Source organism: Physeter macrocephalus, chromosome 13, assembly GCF_002837175.3.
Source record: "Physeter macrocephalus isolate SW-GA chromosome 13, ASM283717v5, whole genome shotgun sequence".
Taxonomy (NCBI): Eukaryota; Metazoa; Chordata; class Mammalia; order Artiodactyla; family Physeteridae; genus Physeter; species Physeter macrocephalus.
The window spans coordinates 16,608,832-16,631,231 of record NC_041226.1 but is presented as its reverse complement, the minus strand read 5'-3'; the positions used below and the strand labels follow the sequence as shown (position 1 = coordinate 16,631,231).

The 22,400-nt window shown below is 51.5% G+C and overlaps 2 protein-coding genes across 8 annotated transcripts in view; one reads left to right on the top strand and one right to left on the bottom strand.

The window, feature by feature from the left end:
* Positions 1-7,999, top strand: part of WDFY2 (WD repeat and FYVE domain containing 2) — a 166,995-nt gene extending 158,996 nt beyond the window's left edge. For 2 of the 4 annotated variants that reach the window (XM_007105216.4, XM_055089501.1), the window contains 4 exons: positions 686-787; positions 1,624-1,754; positions 4,175-4,283; positions 5,327-7,999. In XM_007105216.4, coding sequence (XP_007105278.1) covers positions 686-787; positions 1,624-1,754; positions 4,175-4,283; positions 5,327-5,356 — 372 coding nt within the window. In that variant the 3' untranslated portion in view covers positions 5,357-7,999. Of the gene's footprint in view, positions 1-685; positions 788-1,623; positions 1,755-4,174; positions 5,269-5,326 lie in introns of those variants that run through there. The other 2 variants (XM_007105217.4, XM_024125956.3) reach the window with 2 other exon arrangements.
* Positions 1-22,400, bottom strand: part of DHRS12 (dehydrogenase/reductase 12) — a 56,042-nt gene that overhangs the window by 16,312 nt on the left and 17,330 nt on the right. Inside the window, exons 3-7 of one of the 4 annotated variants that reach the window (XM_028497860.2) lie at positions 20,293-20,354; positions 18,906-19,010; positions 17,404-17,494; positions 14,735-14,872; positions 13,243-13,887 (exon numbers count right to left, since the gene is read on the bottom strand). In XM_028497860.2, the coding sequence (XP_028353661.2) occupies positions 13,778-13,887; positions 14,735-14,872; positions 17,404-17,494; positions 18,906-19,010; positions 20,293-20,354 (506 nt within the window). In that variant the 3' untranslated portion in view covers positions 13,243-13,777. The other 3 variants (XM_055089504.1, XM_055089503.1, XM_055089502.1) reach the window with 3 other exon arrangements.

Below are 22,400 nucleotides of genomic sequence, written 5' to 3'. Positions count from 1 at the left end.
CTCCCCCCTCACACACACCCATGCGCTCCAGCCATCCCGCCCCTCTCTCGGCCCGCTGTGCCTGGTCTCCTGCCATGCATCCCCAGGTCTCAGCTCGGTATCATTCGTCAGAGACAAAGTCCTGAACCCCAGCCTAGGTCCTCCCACTCTCACCGCACTCTGTGCTTCTCCTTCTCAGCCCTTTGATCCTTACACTGATTCAGATAATAACTATTATTAATAAGATTTTCATGTTTAGTCTTCCCTGATAAATTACAAGCTCCATGAAGGTAGAGATTCTTTTTCTTCACCACTACATCCCCAGGACCCGACGCATCATAGGCATTTAGGAAATATTTTCAAAATGATTGAGAGATCACACCTGTTTCTTGTTTGTTTGTTTTTGCGGTACGCGGGCCTCTCACCGTTGTGGCCCCTCCCGTTGCGGAGCACAGGCTCCGGACGCGCAGGCTCAGCGGCCACGGCTCACGGGCCCAGCCGTTCCGCGGCACGTGGGATCCTCCCAGACCGGGGCGCGAACCCGCGTCCCCTGCCTCGGCAGGCGGACTCTCAACCACTGCGCCACCAGGGAAGCCCCCTCTGTTTCTTAGAAACACATCTTGATTATGTGAGTTTCAGCAGTGACACTGGTTCCGCTGTCTTGGTTGCTTCTCACTGTGACCTGTTGGGTGCTTTATTTGACAAGACCCCTGAATGGTTGGACAGTGATTCCTGCCAAAAGTGCGATCAGCCTTTCTTCTGGAACTTCAAGCAAATGTGGGACAGCAAGAAAATCGGCCTGAGACAGGTGGGTGATATGGATGCTTCCTCAAAATGTAATCGTGTAGAAGTAACTGTACCTTGTGATCTCGGGGGAAGTAGCACCCCTGGGCGAGAGCCGCTGTGGGAGCACATTACTGCCCTGGAGCCGCACGCTAGTTCATTCCCTTCTCTCCTGTAGCTCATTCCTGCTGCACTCGGTTTCCACAGTGACTTGCTGCCAGTAGTTAAGGGATATGATTTTAGAATTCTAGTGGCATCTAATGTACCTTAAAATTAGAGGGGCCGTGCTCAGCTTATATTGGTACCGTACTATGAAATTGTATAAGTGATGTTTATTTCTTCTTAATTTCGCTTTCCTTCCTTCCATCTTAGTTTGAGTTATTTATAGCTACTTATAATACAGCATTTTCAATCTGATTCCACGGTTGGGTTTGGTCTGCCCCAAGGAAATCAAATGCCAGTCGCCTAGCTTGAGCACGGCCAAAGTGTAGACAGTGGATTGAGTCAGGTTTCGTCCCGGTTCTTCTTCACCCAGCAGCGAAACCTCTGGAGGTGGCACTTCTGGACACCCAGCTTTAAGATAACCCGACCGCTGGGTGGGTCCTCTAGTTCATACGGTGATAATTGGAAAGGACCGAGACTGGGGAAGGGGGGTCTGGGGCCGTGGCACGATCACGTGTGCTTCCCAAACAGTCCTCATCCTGAATAAACAGTCCAAAAAGAGGAGCACCTGGCGTGTTCCTTCAGTTTCCTGGGACTGTCTGGTCTAGCGTCCTCACCTGGATGCTGTGGGCCACACCTGAGCCTGCCCGGCCAGGCCGACGTGCGCAGCCGCAGGGAGCATGTTTTCTCTCCCTCCAGCACCACTGCCGGAAGTGCGGGAGGGCCGTCTGCGGCAAGTGCAGCTCCAAGCGCTCCTCCATCCCCCTGATGGGCTTCGAGTTTGAAGTGAGGGTGTGTGACAGCTGCCACGAGGCCATCACAGATGAGGAGTAAGTCCCAGCAGTCCGCAGAATTGTCGAGGTTAAGGAGGGAGCGGGATCTAATAAGAGCTTCACCCAGCGCCGCAGCCATGACTAATAGTGCCCTAGTCCTGCTGGTTTCTAATACAGACCGTGGCAGGCGGGCAGAGCCCTCCTTTCCACCGAGAGACCATGTTCTCTTGCGGGCAGGAGGAGAGAGTGCACGCTGAGAAATCATCTCTGTGCTCTCGTCAATCCCAGGGGCGTGGGCCTTGAAATGTTCTGGGAGCAAACTCTCTGTCTGCTCGTTTTCTTGAGAACTGCCCGGCAGTGCAGGAGCCCTGGGTTCACTTTCTAGCCCAAGCCGGTATCTTTATAGGACCAAATCAGCCCACAGGCTCCAGAGCTTTTGTTTTCCAGGAAGAGCTAAGCCACTTCTCCTAAGAGGCCAGTACGGCCAGTTGCCCAGCTGCTGAGTCTTGCTGGTCGGTCTCGCCCAATAACCCAGGACCTGAGGTTACTGTGCCGCTGTGCTTTGTTGGGGGGTGGCAGGGAGGGTGGGACAGATCCATGTTGTCTTGTTATTTTTTTAAATCTATGTTCCTTTTGTTTGGTTGGTTGGTTTTTTTGGCCACACCGCACGACATGCGGGATCTTAGTTCCCCCACCAGGGATTGAACCCGCGCCCCCCGTCATGGAAGCTCGGAGTCCTAACCACTGGACCGCCAGGGAATTCCTCCCATGTCGTCTTTTTCACGTCAGCTGTTGTAAAACAGATGTAAACAGAATGCTCTTCACCAACTTTCCCTTTTAGTGAATTACAACAGGATCTCACAGGGAACTTAGTGCCCAATTCTCCCACCTCCACCCACCCCCACACCTGTAGAGGGTAAAATCATTTCACGTACTAGATGGGTGTCTTAAAAGCTGCATGTAAATAGAAACATTTTAAATGCATCAGAGGAGGTCAGCATTGAAAGGAAATTCTTGGCAAATTAATAAAGCAAAGCCTTCTCTTACAGATAACCTTAATGTTAATGTGTTTTTTTTTATTCTTATTTAGTCATAGCAAATATTAAGTAAGATGCCCTTGCATAAGTAAGCATTTATGTTCATTGGTTATGTTCTGCTCATCATATGTGGTGAAATTAATGAGTTCTCATTAAATTAGAGAGCTGCAAGAGACATGGGATATTCTAGTTTAATTCCTCGTTAAAGACACAGACCCAGAGAGTCTAAGTGACTGCAAATTAAACCTAATCCTTTAATTCTAAATATTTTAGAGTGATCAATTTTAGGATACTGAAGATCTGTTCTCCGGATTGAGCAGTTAACAGCCACCTTCAGGGAGCCCATTGCCGAGGAGTGGCAACTTGAAACGTGATTAGAAAACTGCAGTCTCCTCCTCCACGTCCCTGTCCCCTTTCCCACATCACTGTTTCTTCTGCTTTCTTCTCCGTGGGAGCATTTGCATTGCCTCTAGAGTACCTAGGCAGTTGACCAGCCTTCTTAACTAAAAAAATACACAGATTAAAAAAATAAAAAGCAAATAACAGTGTTTGTTTATATATTGTTTTACTTGTCAAAGCATTAGAATGCCACAGAAAAAAACCAGGTCTGCTGTTATACCAGGGAAAAGAGGAGAAAGAATGAAGAGCCCTTAGATGAGAATGACAGTCTTGGGCATTTTAACAAGTGTGCTCTTTTTTTTTTTTTTTTAATTGCAATAGACAAAGGTAGACTATTTTACCAGCAAGTCCTTCTGAGATCAAACTTAGCAAAAGCACTGTGGGTCATTTTAAAGATTTGTTTACAGCACAGGTAGAGAGACTCACAGACTCAATCAGAGCAACAAAATCTCCAAAAGGACGTTTAGAAACTTCATCATCTCTTGACCATTTTGGAGAGTTATAAGAATCCTTTTACCCGTTTTTTTCAAATCATAACATGTCACCAGGGAATAAAAGTAGCTCTGAGGAGCATTCCTTTTTTCTTTTTTTTTTTAAATTTATTAATTAATTTATTTATTTTTGGCTGCATTGAGTCTTCGTTGCTGCGTGTGGGCTTTCTCTAGTTGTGGTGAGCAGGCTTCTTATTGCTGTGGCTTCTCTTGTTGTGGAGCACAGGCTCTAGGCACACGGGCTTCAGTAGTTGTGGTGCACAGGCTCAGTAGTTGTGGCTCGCGGGCTCTAGGGTGCAGGCTCAGCAGTTGTGGCGCACGGGCTTAGTTGCTCTGCAGCATGTGGGATCTTCCCGGACCAGGGCTCGAACCCGTGTCCCCTGCACTGGCAGGCGGATTCCCAACCACTGCACCACCAGGGAAGTCCCTGAGGAGCATTTCTAATAGTGAAGTCACAATGGCTAAAAATTAGAGCTTAATGTCACTCTAGATCTTCTTCCTTTATATACTACTGCCTTTTACTCTGGGAAACTTTCTTTGCTCCCTCCAGACGTGCACCCACGGCGACCTTCCATGACAGTAAACATAACATCGTGCATGTGCATTTTGATGCCACCAGAGGATGGTTACTGACTTCGGGAACTGACAAGGTTATTAAGGTAGGATGCTGTCTTATCTTAGAAGCTTTCCATCTTTGGCCCTGTGTAAATATACAGGAGCCCCAAGACCACATGAGGTCTGCTCCAAAGCTTACCCTTGGCAATGAGCATTTTTGAGAACCTGCTACATGCCGTGAACAGTCACTGGCTGTACACAGCAAAATAAGACATGGCTCTCGCCTGAAAGGAACAGCTAGTCTACTGGGGACATACTCTTAAAAAGACAGTTAATAATAGGTCACATGTTCAGCAGCCAAAAGAGTAATATGGACAAGAATTACTGGATGAGTTCAGGGGACGGAGATAGTGCTGCTGGAGATGGCTTCAGGAGGGGGTTTGAGCTGAGCATTGAATAGGCCAACAAGTAATAAACAAGATCTTTTCCCAGTGAGATCAGTTAACCCGGGAGCGGTCCTCCAGGGCCTGAGGACTGCACTAGGCAACATAGATTTTGTGACACAGCAGAGGCCCGGGACTGAAGGGGCCACACCTGTGTCATTCTCTGAGGCACCCAGAGGCTCAGGTTTGCCTCGTTCACTGAGCCCTACTTCCTGGGCCCGTTCTGGTCCCTTCTTGGAGACAGCAGCAGGATGGGGCGGTTCAAATAACCCCCTTTGGAAGCCACCAGACCTCTGTGACTTCGAGCACGTTTAAAGTAAATTCTGGGAGCCTTGGTTCCTTTATTTTTGAAAATGAGACATCTCGTAGAACTGTTTGGAAGATGAGATAAGATATAGAAAGGACACAGCACATCTTGGTACCCATTTGTTGCCTCATATGTTACTTCCCTTCCCCCTTGAATGAATCTAATCTGCCTTTATTCTCCATTAGCCGGATTAAAATTTCCAGCTGCCATTGTCCTGATTTTGAGGGTTATGTTGAACTTTTGATGGACAAATACTATTTTATAGATTTATAAATGATGTTCGTACAGTACTTAGTTCCTTGTTAAGTTAAAAAATACACTTGAATTCAGTTATAAGGACTGTGGATGCTCAACACAGTTGAACGGTAGGTCATCAGAGATCTTCTTCTTTTTACAGTTGTGGGATATGACCCCGGTTGTGTCTTGATGCCCCTTCCAGGCACCAGAAAGATAGTATTTACTCAAGAAGCGGTTGTTCTAACCTAAATCATGACTGGAGCTGTAAAGCAGATGCGTGAATGGTGGGAGAGAAGCCGAAGAGCTGAGCTGAGCTTGCATGTGACCCGCACACACGGCGGTGAGCGGTCGGTGAGCTCTCGCGAGGGAACTCTTGCGACTTGTTCATACGATATAAAAGAGGATTTTTTTTTAACAAGTGGTTTATACAGTCTGGCTGTGCTACCTTGTTTTGAGTATACTGCAAACTCAGTGTGGGGTGTTTTAAGTTTCATATTTTTCACCACTTCGTTTTAGTTGTTGCTTTGTGTGTCGGAGAAATGAGGCGTGTGTAACTGTTCAGGGTATTTTCGGTAGTTATAGTTTCCGTGTTTCCTTCACTTGGACACATATCTCGTGGTCGGCATCTTTTTCTTCTGTATGTATCCACCCTCAGCTTCATCCGCTGTTCCCCGGAGTGTACGTATTCAGTTTATTTGCAGTGTTTCTGCTTTCGTAGAAATTCCCTTCCATTGAGACACCTGGAAAACCATTCGTGTGGATTTCCCAGCTGACTCTTGATCGCTGAAGAGTGATCTGTTTGTGATATCTAGGTCATACATGTTCTCATGGAGTGGAAATGACCTTGTGTTTCTGCCTCAGTTTTTCTCTTTCCCCACATTAAAAAAAAATGTTCTGGGCTTCCCTGGTGGCGCAGTGGTTGAGAGTCCGCCTGCCGATGCAGGGGACCCGGGTTCGTGCCCCGGTCCGGGAAGATCCCACGTGCCGCGGAGCGGCTGGGCCCGTGAGCCACGGCCGCCGAGCCTGCGCGTCCGGAGCCTGTGCTCCGCAACGGGAGAGGCCACGGCGGTGAGAGGCCCGCATACCGCAAAAAAAAAAAAAAAAAAAAGTTTGAGAAAGCCACCCCCAGCCACGAAGTAGTTATCATAACTCAGACCTTCAACTCTCAGTGCCTGGATCGTTTCTAATTCAGTTGGAGCTTTCTGAGCCTTTTAGGTTTTAGTTTTATTGACACAGCTCTCCGTCGCTCTTCATATTCAAAACAAAACAAAACCCTGTGTCCTTCGAGAATAGTGTCTTTAAAATGTGTTGTTCTATGTGATGTCACCTCTGAACTTGAACATGTTCATTGCTGCAAGGTTGTATCCTGCTTTATTCCTCACCGTCTTCTGTATTTTCTTCTTTCAAAACGAGATATTTAAAGATTTTTATCTTCATGTATTTTATCAGAACACTTTGCACACTTTCATACTAAAACTGTGTGACCTGAGACATAAAAGGTACTGAATCCTACAGTTCATGCTGTGATCCATGTAAAAAAAAAAAAAAAAAAAAGAGGGGCAGGGGCAGGGGAGGCTTTAGGAAATGAATCTAAACTCTAATTTTAAGGGAATCCAGTCAAACTTGATAAACTGAGATATTCTTGTGTGTAGTGACTCAACTTGGGATATTGAAGTTCTTTTTTAAAATCTTATTTTCACTTGTAAAAATAGAATTGAAATTAGCAGCAGGCATGAGCTATGCGCTCGCCCCGTTCTAAGCACTTTACACAAGTGCCACCTCATTCAGCCCTCACCTGTCAGGAGCGCTGGGGGATCCCCGGGTCCTTGGGGTTCATCAGGTTAAACAAAGCCTCGCAGTTAAAAAGGCCAATTACTTGCCCTTCCCTATCTGAGCCCTACCGCCACAGGATCCTGTTCTCCTTTGATCTGACAATTTGGGGGTGGTAGTAGTTGAAGTCCTCCCTATTTTTTTTTTCCTCTTTTCCTGAAAGTGATTTTTTCCCCTCGTGATCATTAATTTTCTTTCTAACTGGGAGAAGGCCTCCCAGCCGTACTCGGATTATCCCTCCCCCAACACTGACCAAGTGTGCTTCCGGGGGACGGGCTTCCTCGAGATGATTCTGCTGCTGCAGCTTTGGGAAGCAGGACAGTGGTTGTGCCCCATGCAGCCATGGTACGTGACAGCCATGACCTGGGACATCAGGGCAGATGGGCCCATGTGACCATACTCTGAGGTTGTGTACACACACACACACACACACACAGCAATTACCACTTATCACTTAACTGCCGCTTCCACACCATCCTTGCTTTGCCTTCAGTCAAAGCCGTTGTAACTAACCTGAGTCTCTTCTGCATGACTGCTCTGTGAGAGAGCTTTAAAAAGGGAATTTAAAATACTCAAATATCTATTTTGTAGTTTACTACTGGAACCTGGAGCCACTTAACTAAGTTGTATGTAATAAAGCACTATGTGTTGGAAATGAGTTGTAGGAAAGAATCGCTGTGTCTTCCCTTCCTGAACTTTGGAGCCCGGCCTGTGTAGAGAGAGGCAAGCACAGCGACAGGGAGACGGTGGATCAGGCGCGCCGCAGACCTGACGTGGACCTGAGTTGGGTCTCGATGAGCTCAGACACCCCTGGGAAAGCTGATTGTCTCCTTTGGACCACATGTGACACCGTGGTCCCTCTGGTCTGTGACCCTGCCCTTCAGTCCAGCCATCTCCCTCCCAGCCTGTCTGTACCCCAGCCCACAGGGCCACTCAGAGGTTGAAACCACTGGACACCTCGTTGGTGACGAGAGTTGCGATCAGTAACCACAGATATGTCAAGGTATCCGTTGCCCTGCCTTTTCCTTTCTCCTCATCTGTGTAGGTGCTTGAACTTGGTGAGAAGCGCTTAGCACGCCAACTGTGTGTGTTTATAATACTGTGAATTCTTGAGTATTACATTATCTCCACCATTTTTTGTAACTCGTAGATATGTGTTGGTGTCGGGGTGCCTTCCAAGCATTTTTATGGAATAGAGGCTTCATTCATTAGGAGTGGAAGCTGGTGCCAGCACTTGGCTTTTCTCCTGTCTGGGTTAACTCTCATAGTTCTTGTTTTACCCCACTGGAATTGCACTTTATATATATTTTTTGCTCTGTTACTTCAACATACAGAAGCTCTGGCAAGTAATGCCTAACAGGATTATGCTGGGAAAGTGGCAAACCCGCACATACCATGCACGTGGCTGTCCTTTATTTGGTAGGATAGAACCAATCACATGCTCTCAGTTTCTCCAAAGAAATGATGTTACTGGAACCTTTAACTGCCTGGGTTGTCTCCACAGTAGCACAAGTGGTTTTAGATTAAGTACTTGGAGTCATGTGTCTTTTTATCTGAGGTCAATCAACCATGACGTATTTCTTATTGGATTGTTTGAATTATTCAAAGAATCATAAAATCACAAAACTGGAAGGGATCTTCAGACATCTAGAATGTTCCAAGCACAAAACACTATAGTCACACCAGGCAGTTAGAGATCGCTGAGGTATCAACAAGGGAAACCTGAAAGAAGAATTTTCGAGGAACAGTTGTTTTAGAACATTAACTGGTAATGGCGTGAGGGAGAGCAGTGACTTCCAGCCTCGAGGCAGGGAGCTCTCGGGAACCGGGTCTGTTCCTCTCATTGTAGGCACAGCCTTTGGCCCGAGCCCCGTGGTTCCAAGCGGATGCATATGTGCAGTGAGGTAGTTCCTGCAGGTCTCCATCAGCATAAACTCCTTCCTACACTCTTCCCCACAGACCACCCCAGCTGCAAAGTTTAAGTGGAAATCCAGGGGCACTGAAAGCGCACCTCACCCTCCGTGTGTGGGCTGGCCCGGAGCCAGTCTCTTCATTGACCTTCTTATGGAACATTGCCTTTCTTTTCCTGTTTTAAGATTCATTTTTTCAAAAGCAGAATTTATTTTTTTTCTTAACATTAATCAGTTTTTACCGCCTGAATTTTGCCTTTTAAGCAAGGGACTAGGTCTAAACTATGTTATCAAAGTTACTGGACATAAATATCCATTAAATGACATTCCTTTGGTTTGGCCTTTTCATAGTAGTTTAATTGTATGTAAGTGACCTTGTCCACTAAGATTTATGTTTTAAAGTGAAGGAAAGCATTTTGCCAAAAACATTCTTTTTTTCCTCTCCTTTAAAACAAAGTTATGTTTTTCTGGATGTGCAAGTGCCTATCAGTAGCGACATGATTGGGAAACACAGAGATTAAGTCCGTCTTGAGCACTGAGGGATCTAGATGACCCTTGAGACTCCAGCTTCGCGTCCAGTCCAACCCTTTGTTGAGTGTCCACCACACTCCAGGCTTTGAACCAGGCCCGGGGTCACGGGGTCCATTCTGTGGCCTAGATGGATCATTTCAGTGCCAGGTGGTAAATCCAGTGACAGAGGGCTATGGGGTCCTGTCCCAGGAGCTGCGCAGGTGCTCCTACCCGCATGGGTAGAGCCAGGGGACCTTGCAGAGGAAAGGGCTTCTGAGCTGAGAGTTAAAGGATGAGTTGTTGTGAGCCCAGGCTGTGGGAGCAGCATAAACAAAGGCCCAGGGCCTGCATCAGCCTGGTGCTCGGGGCCCACAGGAGGTTTGGAGCTGCCAGAGAACATCACGTGCACAGCTGCAGTCCTGGAGCCTGAGCTCTTGTCACTGTGAGACGCAGATGCTCGTGGCCACACAGAGAGAGGTAGCACGTGGTTCGCCACGCACCTCTACCCAGAGAGTCACGTTTCCCTGCACCTGAGGCTGGTATCAGAGTTTCTTTTTCTTTGGAAATACCTGGAGTTATTATCCTAAAATGACCCCTGGTAACTAATTTTTGAACTTTGTTGGGGGCACAGCCCCTCACTGGAGGCTGTGAGGTGGGACTGGAGACCACTGCTTGCACAGACTTGGCCTGGACGAGCTTACAGCATACTGATTCCGCTATTCCCCGGGGGCCCGGGCTCAGGAGCTCCCCTTTGAGAAAGGACAGGCCTTGACCTGTGGAGGAGGTTGTTCTGGACAGCGGTGGCGCCGCACCCACACAGCCTTCCCGTGAGCAAGCAGGCCACTGCTGCCCTCATCTCCCTCCGGCCTTGAATCGTTCTTGCAAGTAATGGTCATTTCAGTACAATGCGGTAAATGTGATGAATCGTCATCGCAGTGGCACTTGCCGAGCGGAAGGGAATGTTTTTCTCAATTCGGTGACGGTAAAAGGGCTCAGGCAGCCACCGCCCTGGAGACCCGGCTCTACGGAGCAGGGGCATCCCGGCGTCCCACCGCGGGCCTCGGTACTTGCTGGTACTGATACTTGTATTCCATCCACTTGCCTTTATCCTTCAGTGCCCAGCCATCATATGTCCGTAACTTAATTCAGGAACATCCATGTTTTTAGTTTGTAATTTTGCCTTTAAACATTATCCTTTCCACCAAGGCTGTTTAGGCCAAACACAAGAAAGCAGGGTGTAAAATTAGATCTGTCCAACACTGGAATGGGATTCCTCTTTTGTGTTTCTTTTGCCAGGGAATTTTTGAACAGACAGTATGTAGCCCCTTGTCTATTTATAGTGGAATAGATGTGGAAAGGAGATTAAAAGCCTTGAGTAGAAGTTGAATTCAATGATTGTTCTTAAGATCCCTTCCAATCCGTGATCCTGTGATTCCATGACTGTTATTACTAGAGTGACCTAGCCATTACCAGTGACCCGCCTGCACGTGGCTGACCTCACTCAGGTAAATGGGAGCATATCCCACTGCCTTTGTCTTGTGTCACATCAAGTAAACTGCTTCCTGTATTTTCCCGTCTAGAGCCCAGGAGGTTTGAAAAAGATGGTGAAGGTGCAAGTCAATCATGGTACCATCTCATTAAAAACAAATACCTCAAAATGTTCACCTTCGTGAGTGTACAAAAGTGTATCTGACTTTCTTGGGAGAGAAAGGGAATCGCAGGTTGGCTTAAAGGTTAGATTTAGAATGCGACTTTGATATCTAGGATCCTTTCTCCTTTTTATCCCCCTTGGTCCTCTGGGAAGCATGAGAGGGTAAACTGTAACACAAAAAGGAGAAATGGTGTGAAAAAAGTATTTCACTTATACACACTTTTTCTTTCATTTAAATGGATGGCTGCCTTATGTTAGTAGCATATGAAGTATGGACCAAAATACTTGTGTCGTTGGTAACCACTGTATACTTACATATTTGTGTTTTACGCCATCTGCTTTTTTTTTCAAATGTACTGTCATTTTGCAGAAGAAAATCTTTATATGAAAATTCCAAAAACTGTTACTAACTGGACATCCGGGAAGGTGCTAGCCCCACATTCGTGCCTGCCTGCCATTGTCTCCACAACAGGGGACACGGACGCCTCCACCCTGCACGCCCACCAGTCTACAGCCACGTTGGAACCTGGCTGCAGCGGGCGTGTTGCTTTATGGATGTCTTTTTCTTTCATTTTGAAATGAGATTCTCCAGGGGGTCAGGCTGAAAATGTAATAAGCCCAAAGCTGGAAGAGATTTCTCAAATGTGGCTCTAGCCAAACCCTGCTGGCATTGCCATGCCCTCTGCCACTAGATTCCCCCAACCAGACCAAGCAGTCTTGACATTGACTTCCTGAATGTGATTAGGTGGGAATGAGCAAGGATTTCCCACGATGTTAAATGTATCCAGTTCTCCATTCAAATGCTGCTGAATGTCGTGAACGTTTCTGAACTCTGCTCTCTTTCCCACTGTGCTTCCCGCTAACCGAAATGAATGTGTAGCCATGACCAATGTCAAAGACTCAATGCAAGCTACCGCCACGGTTTAAAATAAATCTCTGTGGAAACCTTCCTGCACCTGTGGTCCTGTCATTGTTGTCGAGCTGTGCCATGTGACACACACGCACTCCAGCAGCCCTGCGTTGGCGTTCACCATGGCTGGCTGAGCAGCCCTTTTTCTTTTCTTTACCTTTCACACAAGGCTGCTTGACCTGTGGCTGATAAATTTTCCAGATGAAGGAGAGAGGACTCAGGAAGAATACAGCCAGGAAAAGCCTTCGTAAAAACTCACGAGGCCCACGCTGTCAAAGGGCCGGTGGGAGGGACGGCCGGGTTTGCCCCTCCTCCATCCAGCCCGCCCGGCCCCGCCCACAGCCAGCACCGCGGCAGCCCCCAGCGTCCTGCTTCTGAAAAGGTGAGAGAGATTCCTGCCCGGGGGGCCGCTGCTCACTGATCTTCCAGGCGGACCCGGCAGAAAGCCCCTTCCTAGGGGCTCCTCGGCTGACAGCCTGGACCTGAGCACCTCAGGCACCTCTGAAGGCCCCGCACCGTGGGACTGGCTGAGCGGTGCCCGCCTGGGTTCTCTTCCGCTGTGGGTGATGATGCATTACGTTTATTCCGCCGTGAACATCCAGAACGTGTATGGAGCTATCCTAAATCTGTTCGCTGATTTTGTTACAACTTTCCCCCGCGTCACTAAGACGTAAAATGAAATAGCTTAGAAGTTTTACCAAACAGTAGCACCGGAATGCCAGGTGCTTAATTGAAGCCACTTTTTTTTAAACATCTTTATTGGAGTATAATTGCTTTACAATGGTGTGTCAGTTTCTGCTTTACAACAAAGTGAATCAGCTATACATATACATATATCCCCATATCCCCTCCCTCTTGTGTCTCCCTCCCTCCCACCCTCCCTATCCCACCCCTCTAGGTGGTCACAAAGCACCGAGCTGATCTCCCTGTGCTATGCGGCTGCTTCCCACTAGCTAGCTCTTTTACGTTTGGTAGTGTATCTGTGTCCATGCGACTTCTAATCGTAGCAAATGTAAATAAACCAGGCCTCCCGTAATTGTTCATGTAAATAGGCACTGACCCTTGGCTCTGCTTTGCTCCTGGGGCCTCACGGCCAGGTCAGGGCAGCGTGGCACCCCCTCCTGGCTCTACTTCCTCCCCCCGCCAAGCCCTGCTTCCCTCAAAGTGACAGTGACATGGAATCTTTAGAAAAAAAACCACATCCTCAAAGGAGAAATTTACACGGGAAAAGAAGATGCTGCGGAAGAGGCAGGCTCGCTCGTCCCCAGCCCCGGTCGTATTTACTTTAAAATAAACGCTCCCATTCTGTGTGGCTCCTCATTGCTACAGGGGGTACCTTTAGGGGGATTTTTTTTTTTCCGTGAGGTTTGGCACACTTGTCAGTTAAATGCTGATGTTAATAGCTAACAAACATATATCAAGTCTTTACGATGCACCAAGCATTCTTCTAAGTGCATTACAAGTAGTAACTCACTGAATCGTTAAAACCACCCCTTGAGGTAGGTAGCACTACAATCTCCACTGACAGGGAAAATGAGGCCCCCAGAGGGTAAGTAACCCACCTGTGGTCCCACAGTGAGGAGATGGTGGGTCAAGGCTTCAATCCTAGGCTTTGTATAAAGAACGGGGCTGATTTCCATGACTGCAGGAGGAGAGGAAGCCAGCTCAGACCACAGCAGTGGAACATGGGCCAATCTACGGGGACGTCTAGACGTGGGGTCTGTGTACTGGTCTACCCCTGGGCCACACCTTCCCGTATTTTCTGAGGCGGTTCCAGCCCCGCGTTGGGCCTGGCCTGGCCTATTTAAATCTCTGAGCCAGCTCTTCCAGGATTTCAATTAGTTTCTCCTCTTCGGCCGGTGAGGACCATGTCCTAGCAAGAGGCAGATGTGTGGGCACTGGTTTCCGGTCTAAAATGGGAGGGAAGCACGAAGGTGTGAGCAGCGAGGCAGCGTGGAGGAGCCTCGCCTGCCCCTCGGGCCCCGGGTCAGTCATGTCACGGACATCTGCCGGGAGGGGCCCACGCGGGACGGAGTTAGACGCCACCCCTGCCCTCAAGGGCCCCCACAGACGATGAGGTGCTACAGAAGGGAGACCGAGTTGGGGAGGACAGGTCCTCAGGCCTGGGTGCCGGCGGGGGTGGCGTTTGGGCTTGGGGAGTGGGGAGTGTTTGAGGACTGGCAGGTGGTGGCCAGAGGAGAAGGTACGGCCACGCCCCCAGCCGCCACAGGGTCACCAGAGCTCCATCATGGCGAGGGCGAGGGCGGCCACATCCGTGGTGGGGAAAGAAGCGGGAGGCCCTGGCCTCCAGCATCCGCCCGCAGCATGCCTCCTCTCAGACTGCCCGTCGGGGGGCTGCCCAGGTCGGGAGCAAACCCTCAACAGGTAACCGCCCCCGGAAGCAGAAAGAAGAGACTCACTCCCTTTGCACTGCTGCTTGGACAGCTCCCATCCCCGGGTCTTCGGAGAGGGAGCTTTCCTCTCCGCGGCGCCCACAGGGCCCGGCCTCGCCCAAGACTCAGAACAAGGACGACAACCCGAGGATTAAGGGACCCACTGAGTTCAGAGAGGTCGATGGAAAAAGCGGGTGGTGCGAAGTCAGAGGTGAGGCCCTTCACAAAGCACCCCGCCGGGCGAAGGAGCCGCCCTGCCAAGGAAGGCCGGGCTCGATCACGGGGAAGGGGAACAGTCCCTCCCCGACCCGAGCTGCACGGGGAGGAGGGTCGGGGGCGCCTTCACACCCAGCGAGGAAGTCACCTTGGAAGAAGCGGCCGCTGGGCTGCACGGCGGCAGTCGGGGCGAGGGCCAGCCACAGCACGGTGTCCGCGCCCTGGGCCTCAGAGCGCAGCCTGGCCCCCAGCCTGGCGTGGAACCCGGGCATCGACGACCGCACACCTGCAGGGGCGGGGGGGGGGGCGCGGACAGGGAGGTGAGGACCGCATCCTCGAGCCAGGACGCTGCCCGCGCCTGGCTTCTTCCAATGCCAAAACGACGACGGTGAAGTGGAATGGGACCACACGCTGCCCTCCTTCCACTTCTACAGCATTCCTCCAGGCTGTTCAGATTGCACACAGCCTTGCCACAAAGCCCCTGAGGTGTCACCCTGTGGCCTGGGAGGGAAGTGCCGCTCACCGGAGCCCCGAGCGTGTAGGGTCCCGTGGCCCCTGGGCCCCGGGCGCCCAGACCAGCCCGTCCCCTGGGAGCAAAATCTCCGGCACCTCCCCGCCTTCTGTCCTAAGAAAGGAGGGTCACACTGAGGCCGAGAGGGGATCAGACTCCCGCTTCCCTGGTGAACCATCTCTCGCCAAGCATTCTGACCTCTCCGAGGATCCTGGCTGATGGTTCCTCGGGCTGCACTAGTGTTTCCTGCTTTTTAGGGGGGAGTGTAGTAAGAAGGGGAGGGGCTTCTTCCTTCCTCGGCCAAAGCTCCTCTAACTCGTCCTCCCGCTTCCCCCGCCCCACCCGGCTACACAGAGGTTCCCCTCCTGGTGTCGCCCCCCCAGGGCCCCCGTCCTCACCGCGGGAGGCCCAGCCCCCGCTGCCCGCAGACCTCGGGGAACACGCTGTCCCAACAGCGAGCGCACTGGGAAACAAAACTGTTCTCTCGTGAAGCCAAGGAAAGAAAAGCAGGCAGAGAAAACAACGTGTGAAAGCCGTAATGAGATCAGAGGATTTCAGAGAGAGAAAGGATCATCTAATCTAAGGCCCTCATTTTTTAAATTAAAAATATATTTTTTTTCTTTTCACAGAAACAGTACTTGCTAATTGTGGAAAAATTAGGAAATACTGATGAGCAAAGAGAAGGAATTCGAATCCTTCTGTCATAGCGCTCGGGGAGGACAAGTGTCCACGGGCTCAGGCCCCTGCCCGGCCCTCCCTCGGGCTTCTGTGTCCCCAGACAGGCCATCTGCACCCGAGAGGCCCAGTCGTTGCCCTGTGACCTGTGGACAATAGAGGGCAAACTGCACCTCGACCCAGATGGTGGATCCAGGGGGTGGGCTTGGAGCACAGATTTTGCAAGCACGCAGGTTGACATGAGGACTGTCAGGGTGATGTCCTTGGGAGGAAGATAGGCTGGCTGCCCTCCACGGCCTGATGGAGCTACCTGGTCAGGCAGGGCTGGGCACGTCTCCCACCCGGAAGCGACAAGAAGAAGCCACCCTCTCGCAACACCCCTGGCCTGAGTCCCTCCTGGTGTGCTTGGCTGAGGACACCCCCTCTGCGTTTAAAACAGGAGGCTGCCAGATGCCCTCAGATCCGTGCCCCAGAGGGCTGGTCTGCGCCAGCTCTCCTAGCCAGGTCCCGTGGGATGCTACGTGGCACCAACATACGCCTTCTTCCATGGGGACGTGGGTGTAGCAAAAATAAGACCCTAAGGCACGTACAGGTTGGGGGACTGATACCTTCGTTTAATGGTAGAGTGCAGTTCTCCTTTCCCATAGACTTTTCTCCCCAGCAGTTTTCAGGGCTGAACAGATTTCCTGCACAGGTGCTCCATAATTTATTAACTCACTCTCCTAGCACGAGTGCTGCGATGAGCAACCCCATTCTCCACATCTCTCATTATTTCTTAGGATGAATTCCAAGGATGTATATACAAATGTTAATAAGGCTTCTGCTCAACGGGCTTTCAGAAAGGATGACAGCACGCATACGAGAGAGCCTGCTTCCCACGACACTGTGGCCGGGCCCAGCCGGGACATCCTGGCCCCTCCGTGCCTCAGTTTCCCCATCTGGTAATGGGCCTGATGCTAGTGCCACCGCAGCGGGGCTGTGCGGACACACGCGTCAGTGTCCAGACACGGCTGTGAGCAGCTCTGGGCTCTCAGGTGTCCTGGGGGTGCTACTGTGCTGCTGTTTTCGGGGGAGGAGGAAAGAGCTACAGAGCCCACGTGATTTGCCCGAGGCCATGGAGTTGCGAGGGACAGACCCCGAGAAGAGCTCTGCTCTCCCTCCCTGCTGCTCCAACGCGCTTCCAGAAAATTCCACTTGTCTCCTTCGTGATTATTTACCTGTGTGCATCACTACTGCTAGGAACCCGGGCAGCGGCGAGGTGGCCTGGCCTATCCCCACGTTCCCAGCGTCTCCCGTTGACTTCCCTCGGTCCCCCTCTCCCCCTCGGTTCGGTTCGTTCCTCTCCGACACTCAGTGTGCACTGGCTCCCCCTGTCCCGAGGGAGGGGCCCCCAGCCGCACCCCCCCACGGCCGCCCCCTCTCTCTGCCAGGCGCGGGGCAGGTTAACACCAGCTCTGCCTGTGAGGACCAGGCCGCGCCGCTCCAGTCCCAGCCTGCCCCTCGCAGTGGAAACAAAGCCACTCCTAGTCCTCATGATACTGGTTTTAGGTCACTCCGGGGGAGAGTCAGTCCTGCGGCCGCCCAAGATATCTTTAGATGAAACGCAGGCGCCGTGGAAATGAAAGACCTACCTGGGGTGTCGACCCAGCCGGGATGCATGCACGAGAAGTGGATGGCCGGGTGCGCTCGGGCCCAGCGCTCCGTCAGGACCACCTGCTGCCTCTGGACGGGGTGGGTGGGGGGCGAGGGTGAACAAACGGGAGCGGGAGCAAGGGGGCTGCGGGCGTGCAGACCCGGCCCCGACCCTGCCTCGCCCGCCCGCCATGTCAGATTTCACCTTGCTCTGGAATCGGCTCTCTGCCCCACAAGCTCTGGCTACAACCCGGTGCTGCGTCCGGGCCCCTCTGTTTGAGATGCAGACAGACCGGGAATGCGGGAACGCCGCACGCTGCCCGGGGGCTTCCCCCTCCCCTCCCCCCCCGGAAATGACGCCCAGAGAGTCCTCTTTCCTAGCTGCTTGTGTTGCCGTGTTCGTTGCCGGCCCCGCTCACCGTGTACCCTGGCCGCCGGCCTGACCGAGCGGGTGTCCGTGGACATGTGAAGGAACTCCTGCCTTGGAGCGTACGACGCGTAATGGGGATGCTTAGAGAACACAGCTGTTGCTAATTCCCTAAAAAATCATCAAGTACCCCCCACTTAAGCCTCAGCTGTATGGAGACTACTGCCCAATCCCAGGGCAATTTGATTAGCTTTGCAAAGAGCTCCATCTGGGCCTCATTTACGGAGTGAGTGGTTTGTTCCCATGTTCCCTGGAAAAACTGTCAAGAAGCATGGTTCCTTCAATTGTCAGGACTGAGTCATGAGAAGTAATCCACCAGGAGTTGGTCTGGGCTCGCTTTCGGTGAGCGAAAGCGGGGCAGAGCCAGGGCGCACGGGGGGGCGCGGGGGTGCGGACAGAGGCAGACCACACCAACAGGAGGGACAGCTGGTGGGTACTGGCAGCTTCACAAACGACGAGGCAGCCCACCCAAGTAATGAACTGACGGGCCAGAACTGTAAATGTGGAAGGTATACAGCCGGCTTCTAAAAACAGCTGTGATGAGCTGACGTACGGCGGCGTGACTACGCTTTCCATTAAGATCGGGCGTGAGATCTGGACCCCTGCCCTTTCCTCTCAGAACTGGATGCACATGCCCCTCAAAGGGAGCCCGGAAACCCAGCGCTGTTCCAGGGGCATCTGTCCAGCCAGTGAGCAGGGGCTGCCCAGGGAGAGAGGAGTGACTTCCTGGGTCCATATTCCCTCTGAGTTGTGCCGGGCAAGGAACCCCTGCTGGGCTCCTGCTGTGGCGGCCACCGGCTCTCACCACGCTCTTTGTGGGTCTAAGAAACCAGGGAAGAGAGGTGGTGGCTTTTGTGGCTCTTCCTAGGGGCGAGCTGAAGTCCCCCAGCCCCAGCCCGGTCCAGGCAGAGCTGGGCCAGGCCGGGCTCCTGAAGGAGAAGAGGGTTCTCTCTCCACTGGAGAATATTCAGGTGCTGCTGGTAATTACTAAGATCCAAATTAACATGAATCCCAGAATTAGCCTTCCTTGGAAAAGCACCCAGGTGGCAGCCTTGAGGAACTCCCCTCACTCACTTTGTTTTGTGCATAGACCATGGTGCCATCGAATGCTGTCCTTTCTGACTGTAGGTCATCGGTATTCAGTTTCTGAACCAACATTCCTCCGGAGGAGACTGTTATCTGCAATAAATATAATGGAGATTTGTACAGAAAAGTTCATAATACCCTCCCATCCCTCTTCTCTGTCAAGCAGCGTATTGGTTTCCTGTTGCTACTGCAACAAATGACCACAAACTTAGTGGCTTATAAAGGCACAGATGAATTCCCCCACTGGAAGCTCTGGAAGTCAGAAGTCTGACTTCTTATGGGGCTAAAATCAAGGTGTCAGCAGAGCTGCATTCCTTCTGGCAGTTTTAGGGGGGGGACCCGTTCCTTCCCTTCTCCAGCTTCTAGAGGCCTCTCGCATGCCTTGGTTTGTGGCTGCACCACGCCGACCGTCTCTGCTTCCACTGTCAAGTCTCCTCTGACTCTGGCCCTCTTCTTAGGACCGCTCTGACTACACTGGCCCACCTGGGTAATGCACGATACCCTCCCCATCTCAATACCCTTAACTTAATCACATCTGCAGAGTCCCCTTTGGCCATGTCAAGGTGACATATTCACAGGTGCCAGGAACTAGGACAGGACCTGGACCTCTGGGATCAGGGGAGGCCATTATTCTGGCCCTCACAGCAGAGAGAATGCGGCCTGCATTAACTGCCTTCCTCCGACTTCTCCGATTTCCGTCACTGTAACCCATTAGCCTGTCCCCTCCCGTTGGAGCGGCAGTTGTCCAGGAAGTGCACTCCCCACCCACCGCTGACTGCCTCCCCGGCTGCCGCTGCTCTTCAGAAGCCCCCTTTCTGAATGCTTTGCCAACTCTCGGATGACACTGGGGAAGAGCCTGCAGTGAGGGCTGGGGCTTTGCACAGCTCTGCCTCCCTTTCGGCAGGGGACTTGCCGGTTGTGTTTGGGCAGCAGCCACCCAGCCGCGGCAAGAGGCAGGAGCAGGGGGTGTGGAGGGCCCCTGAGAGCGGGGCGGGGGGGCAGGATCGACAGCCGGCTCCCAGGAAGTCTCTACTGCCGGAGCAAGCATTCTGGAATCCCAGGCCATGCCTACAAGCCCCTCAAGTACGTGTCCTCGGGACAAAGCCGCAGGCTGACCCTCACCTTGACCTGGATCCCTCCCCGCTTCGCCTGCCCCTCCCTAGACCCACCCGGATGCCGTCTGGGCTGGCACACCGCTGCTGGATCTCAGATTATCAAACAGAAGGCCATGGACCCAGAGGACAGAATCTGGCTCCCCCTATGGACGTGGACAGCATGGCCCCCTCGGGACAGTTGGGGCAACAAACGTAGGACCACTGATTTCCCATCAGGAGCAAAGTCATTTACTTACAAAACATCCCCGAAGTCAACTCACCACTCTGGGGTCGTGTTCTTTCTCCAAGACGGGGATCAGGGCAGTCGTGAGAACATACACACCTGGGGAGGCACAGAGCATTGATGAGGGGGCACGGGGCCATCTGGTGCCGCGGGACCCCTCGTCTCAGGTGGCCCCGGGCTGGTGGTGAGGTAGCACCGTTTACCTGCATCCTCCGGCTGAGCAGCAAGTGGCTGCCTGAGCTGCGGTCCCCTCCTCTCGGAGGGTTTCTAGTCCGATCGCTGGAAACAGCCCTGTGTTGCTACTACCCTCTATCCTGTCCCTTCTCCAGCCTCATGGGGTTTCCTTTCCCCAGGACTGGAACAAAGATGCCTTAGAACCTCAGGGACTGAGACAATAAAATGTCCACGCCAGAGGAAGGAAAAAAGCAAACTGCACAACGGTCTGTGATCCCACTTGGCAGAGAAAAAAAATGTATATAGACACATATGTTCATTACGTCTAGAGTGTGCATGGAAAAACATGAACCGGAAATGTGAAATGTAGCAACACTGCTTAGGCCCCAAGGGTGGGATTAAGTAAAGCGTTTGCTTCCTTTGCTGGGCATTTCTGTGTGGTTTGAATTTGAATATTTCTACAATGAGTGGTTACTTCCGCAATCATAAAAACTATATGTCTAACATTTGTAACGAAATGAGAAAAATATTGTTGAAGTGTATCTGACATGGAGAGATATTCACAGGACATGGAATGAGACGTTTACAAAACGGCAGGAGGAACAGAATTCCATTTTTGTGAGGAAAGATGTGTCAAAATGAAGAAAGAGTATCTGCAAGGATGATATTGTGGTGCACTAAAATGTTCAAAATGCTTATCTCTGAGTGGGCAATTATTATTTCTATGTTCTTATGCTTCTCTGGGTTTTTTTTTTTTCAAACAATGAACATATATTACCTTGTGTTAACGGGTTGGGGGTCGGGGAATTTAAATGAAAGCCCTGGGCTCCTTTGGGGCCACCCCTCAGAGTACCTTCCTGCCCAGCTCTGCCCACCACCTTGAGCCTGGCCCTGCACCCAAGCTCACCGGAGCAGCCTGGTGTCACGGAAAGGGCGCTGGGGGGAGCTGGGAGCCTGGATCTGAGTCCTGGCTGGCACCTACCAGCGGTGTGACCATGGGCAGGTCGACAAAGCATTTCAGCTTTGGTTTCTTTACTTGTGAAAGGGAGACCATAGCTGGACAGCCCACCTCCTCAGATCACAGGGTTTTGTGGTGAAACGAAAATGTGCACATAGACTGGAAAGCTCTCTGTGCACACTGCTTGTTGCCATTTTATTTCATTATTATTATTATTCCTATTATTATTATTAGCAATTCTGAGCTGTGCCCTTCACGCCACACAGCATTCTTGGTGCCTGCATCCCAACCTGTCGTTAAAGGTGCCAGCCTCGTTAGTATCCATGGATTTTTAGTCTGGCAAACACTGGGTCTCTGACAGCTGTTGGCCTCCGTGCAGTGGCCTTGAACACTTTCTTTGCATTCACTGCTGGTGACTTTCTCTGGGATTTAATTTGCGAGAAGTAGAAAGGACTCCTGCCAAAAGCTATCAGCCCCATCAGCCTGCCGTGACGGATTGTCATAAACGACTCCTTGGCGTAAAGGAAATGAAAGCTGGAAGCAGGTTCCACACCACAGGCCTGCACCCCTCCTCTAGAGGCTCCGCTGCTTCCCTCCCAGAGGCCCGGGATGGGCCGAGGGCGGGACTTGCTCACCCCGCTGGCCGGGCGCTCCTCCGAGATGGATGAGAGCTGGAGTAGCCCCTCTACGCCTCTCCCCCGACCCAGGAGACGGTGGTGTGTTTTGTTTTCTGCTTCATCCTCTGCGAGAATATACCCTACCGGTATCCATTTAGATGCTAACAGAGTCACCGGCAGGAAGACTAGCTGGGCCATTCAGCCCTACCAAATACGCTCACCTGTAGGGCACAGCCAGGTGGTAGGTGATTTTTTAAAACTCCTGGAGAAACTGCAGTTTTTAGCAGCAGGCCTTCAGGGCCCTTTCTATCTTAAAAAAAAAAATCCCCCCGGGGGCTTCCCTGGTGGCACAGTGGTTGAGAGTCCGCCTGCCGATGCAGGGGACACGGGTTCGTG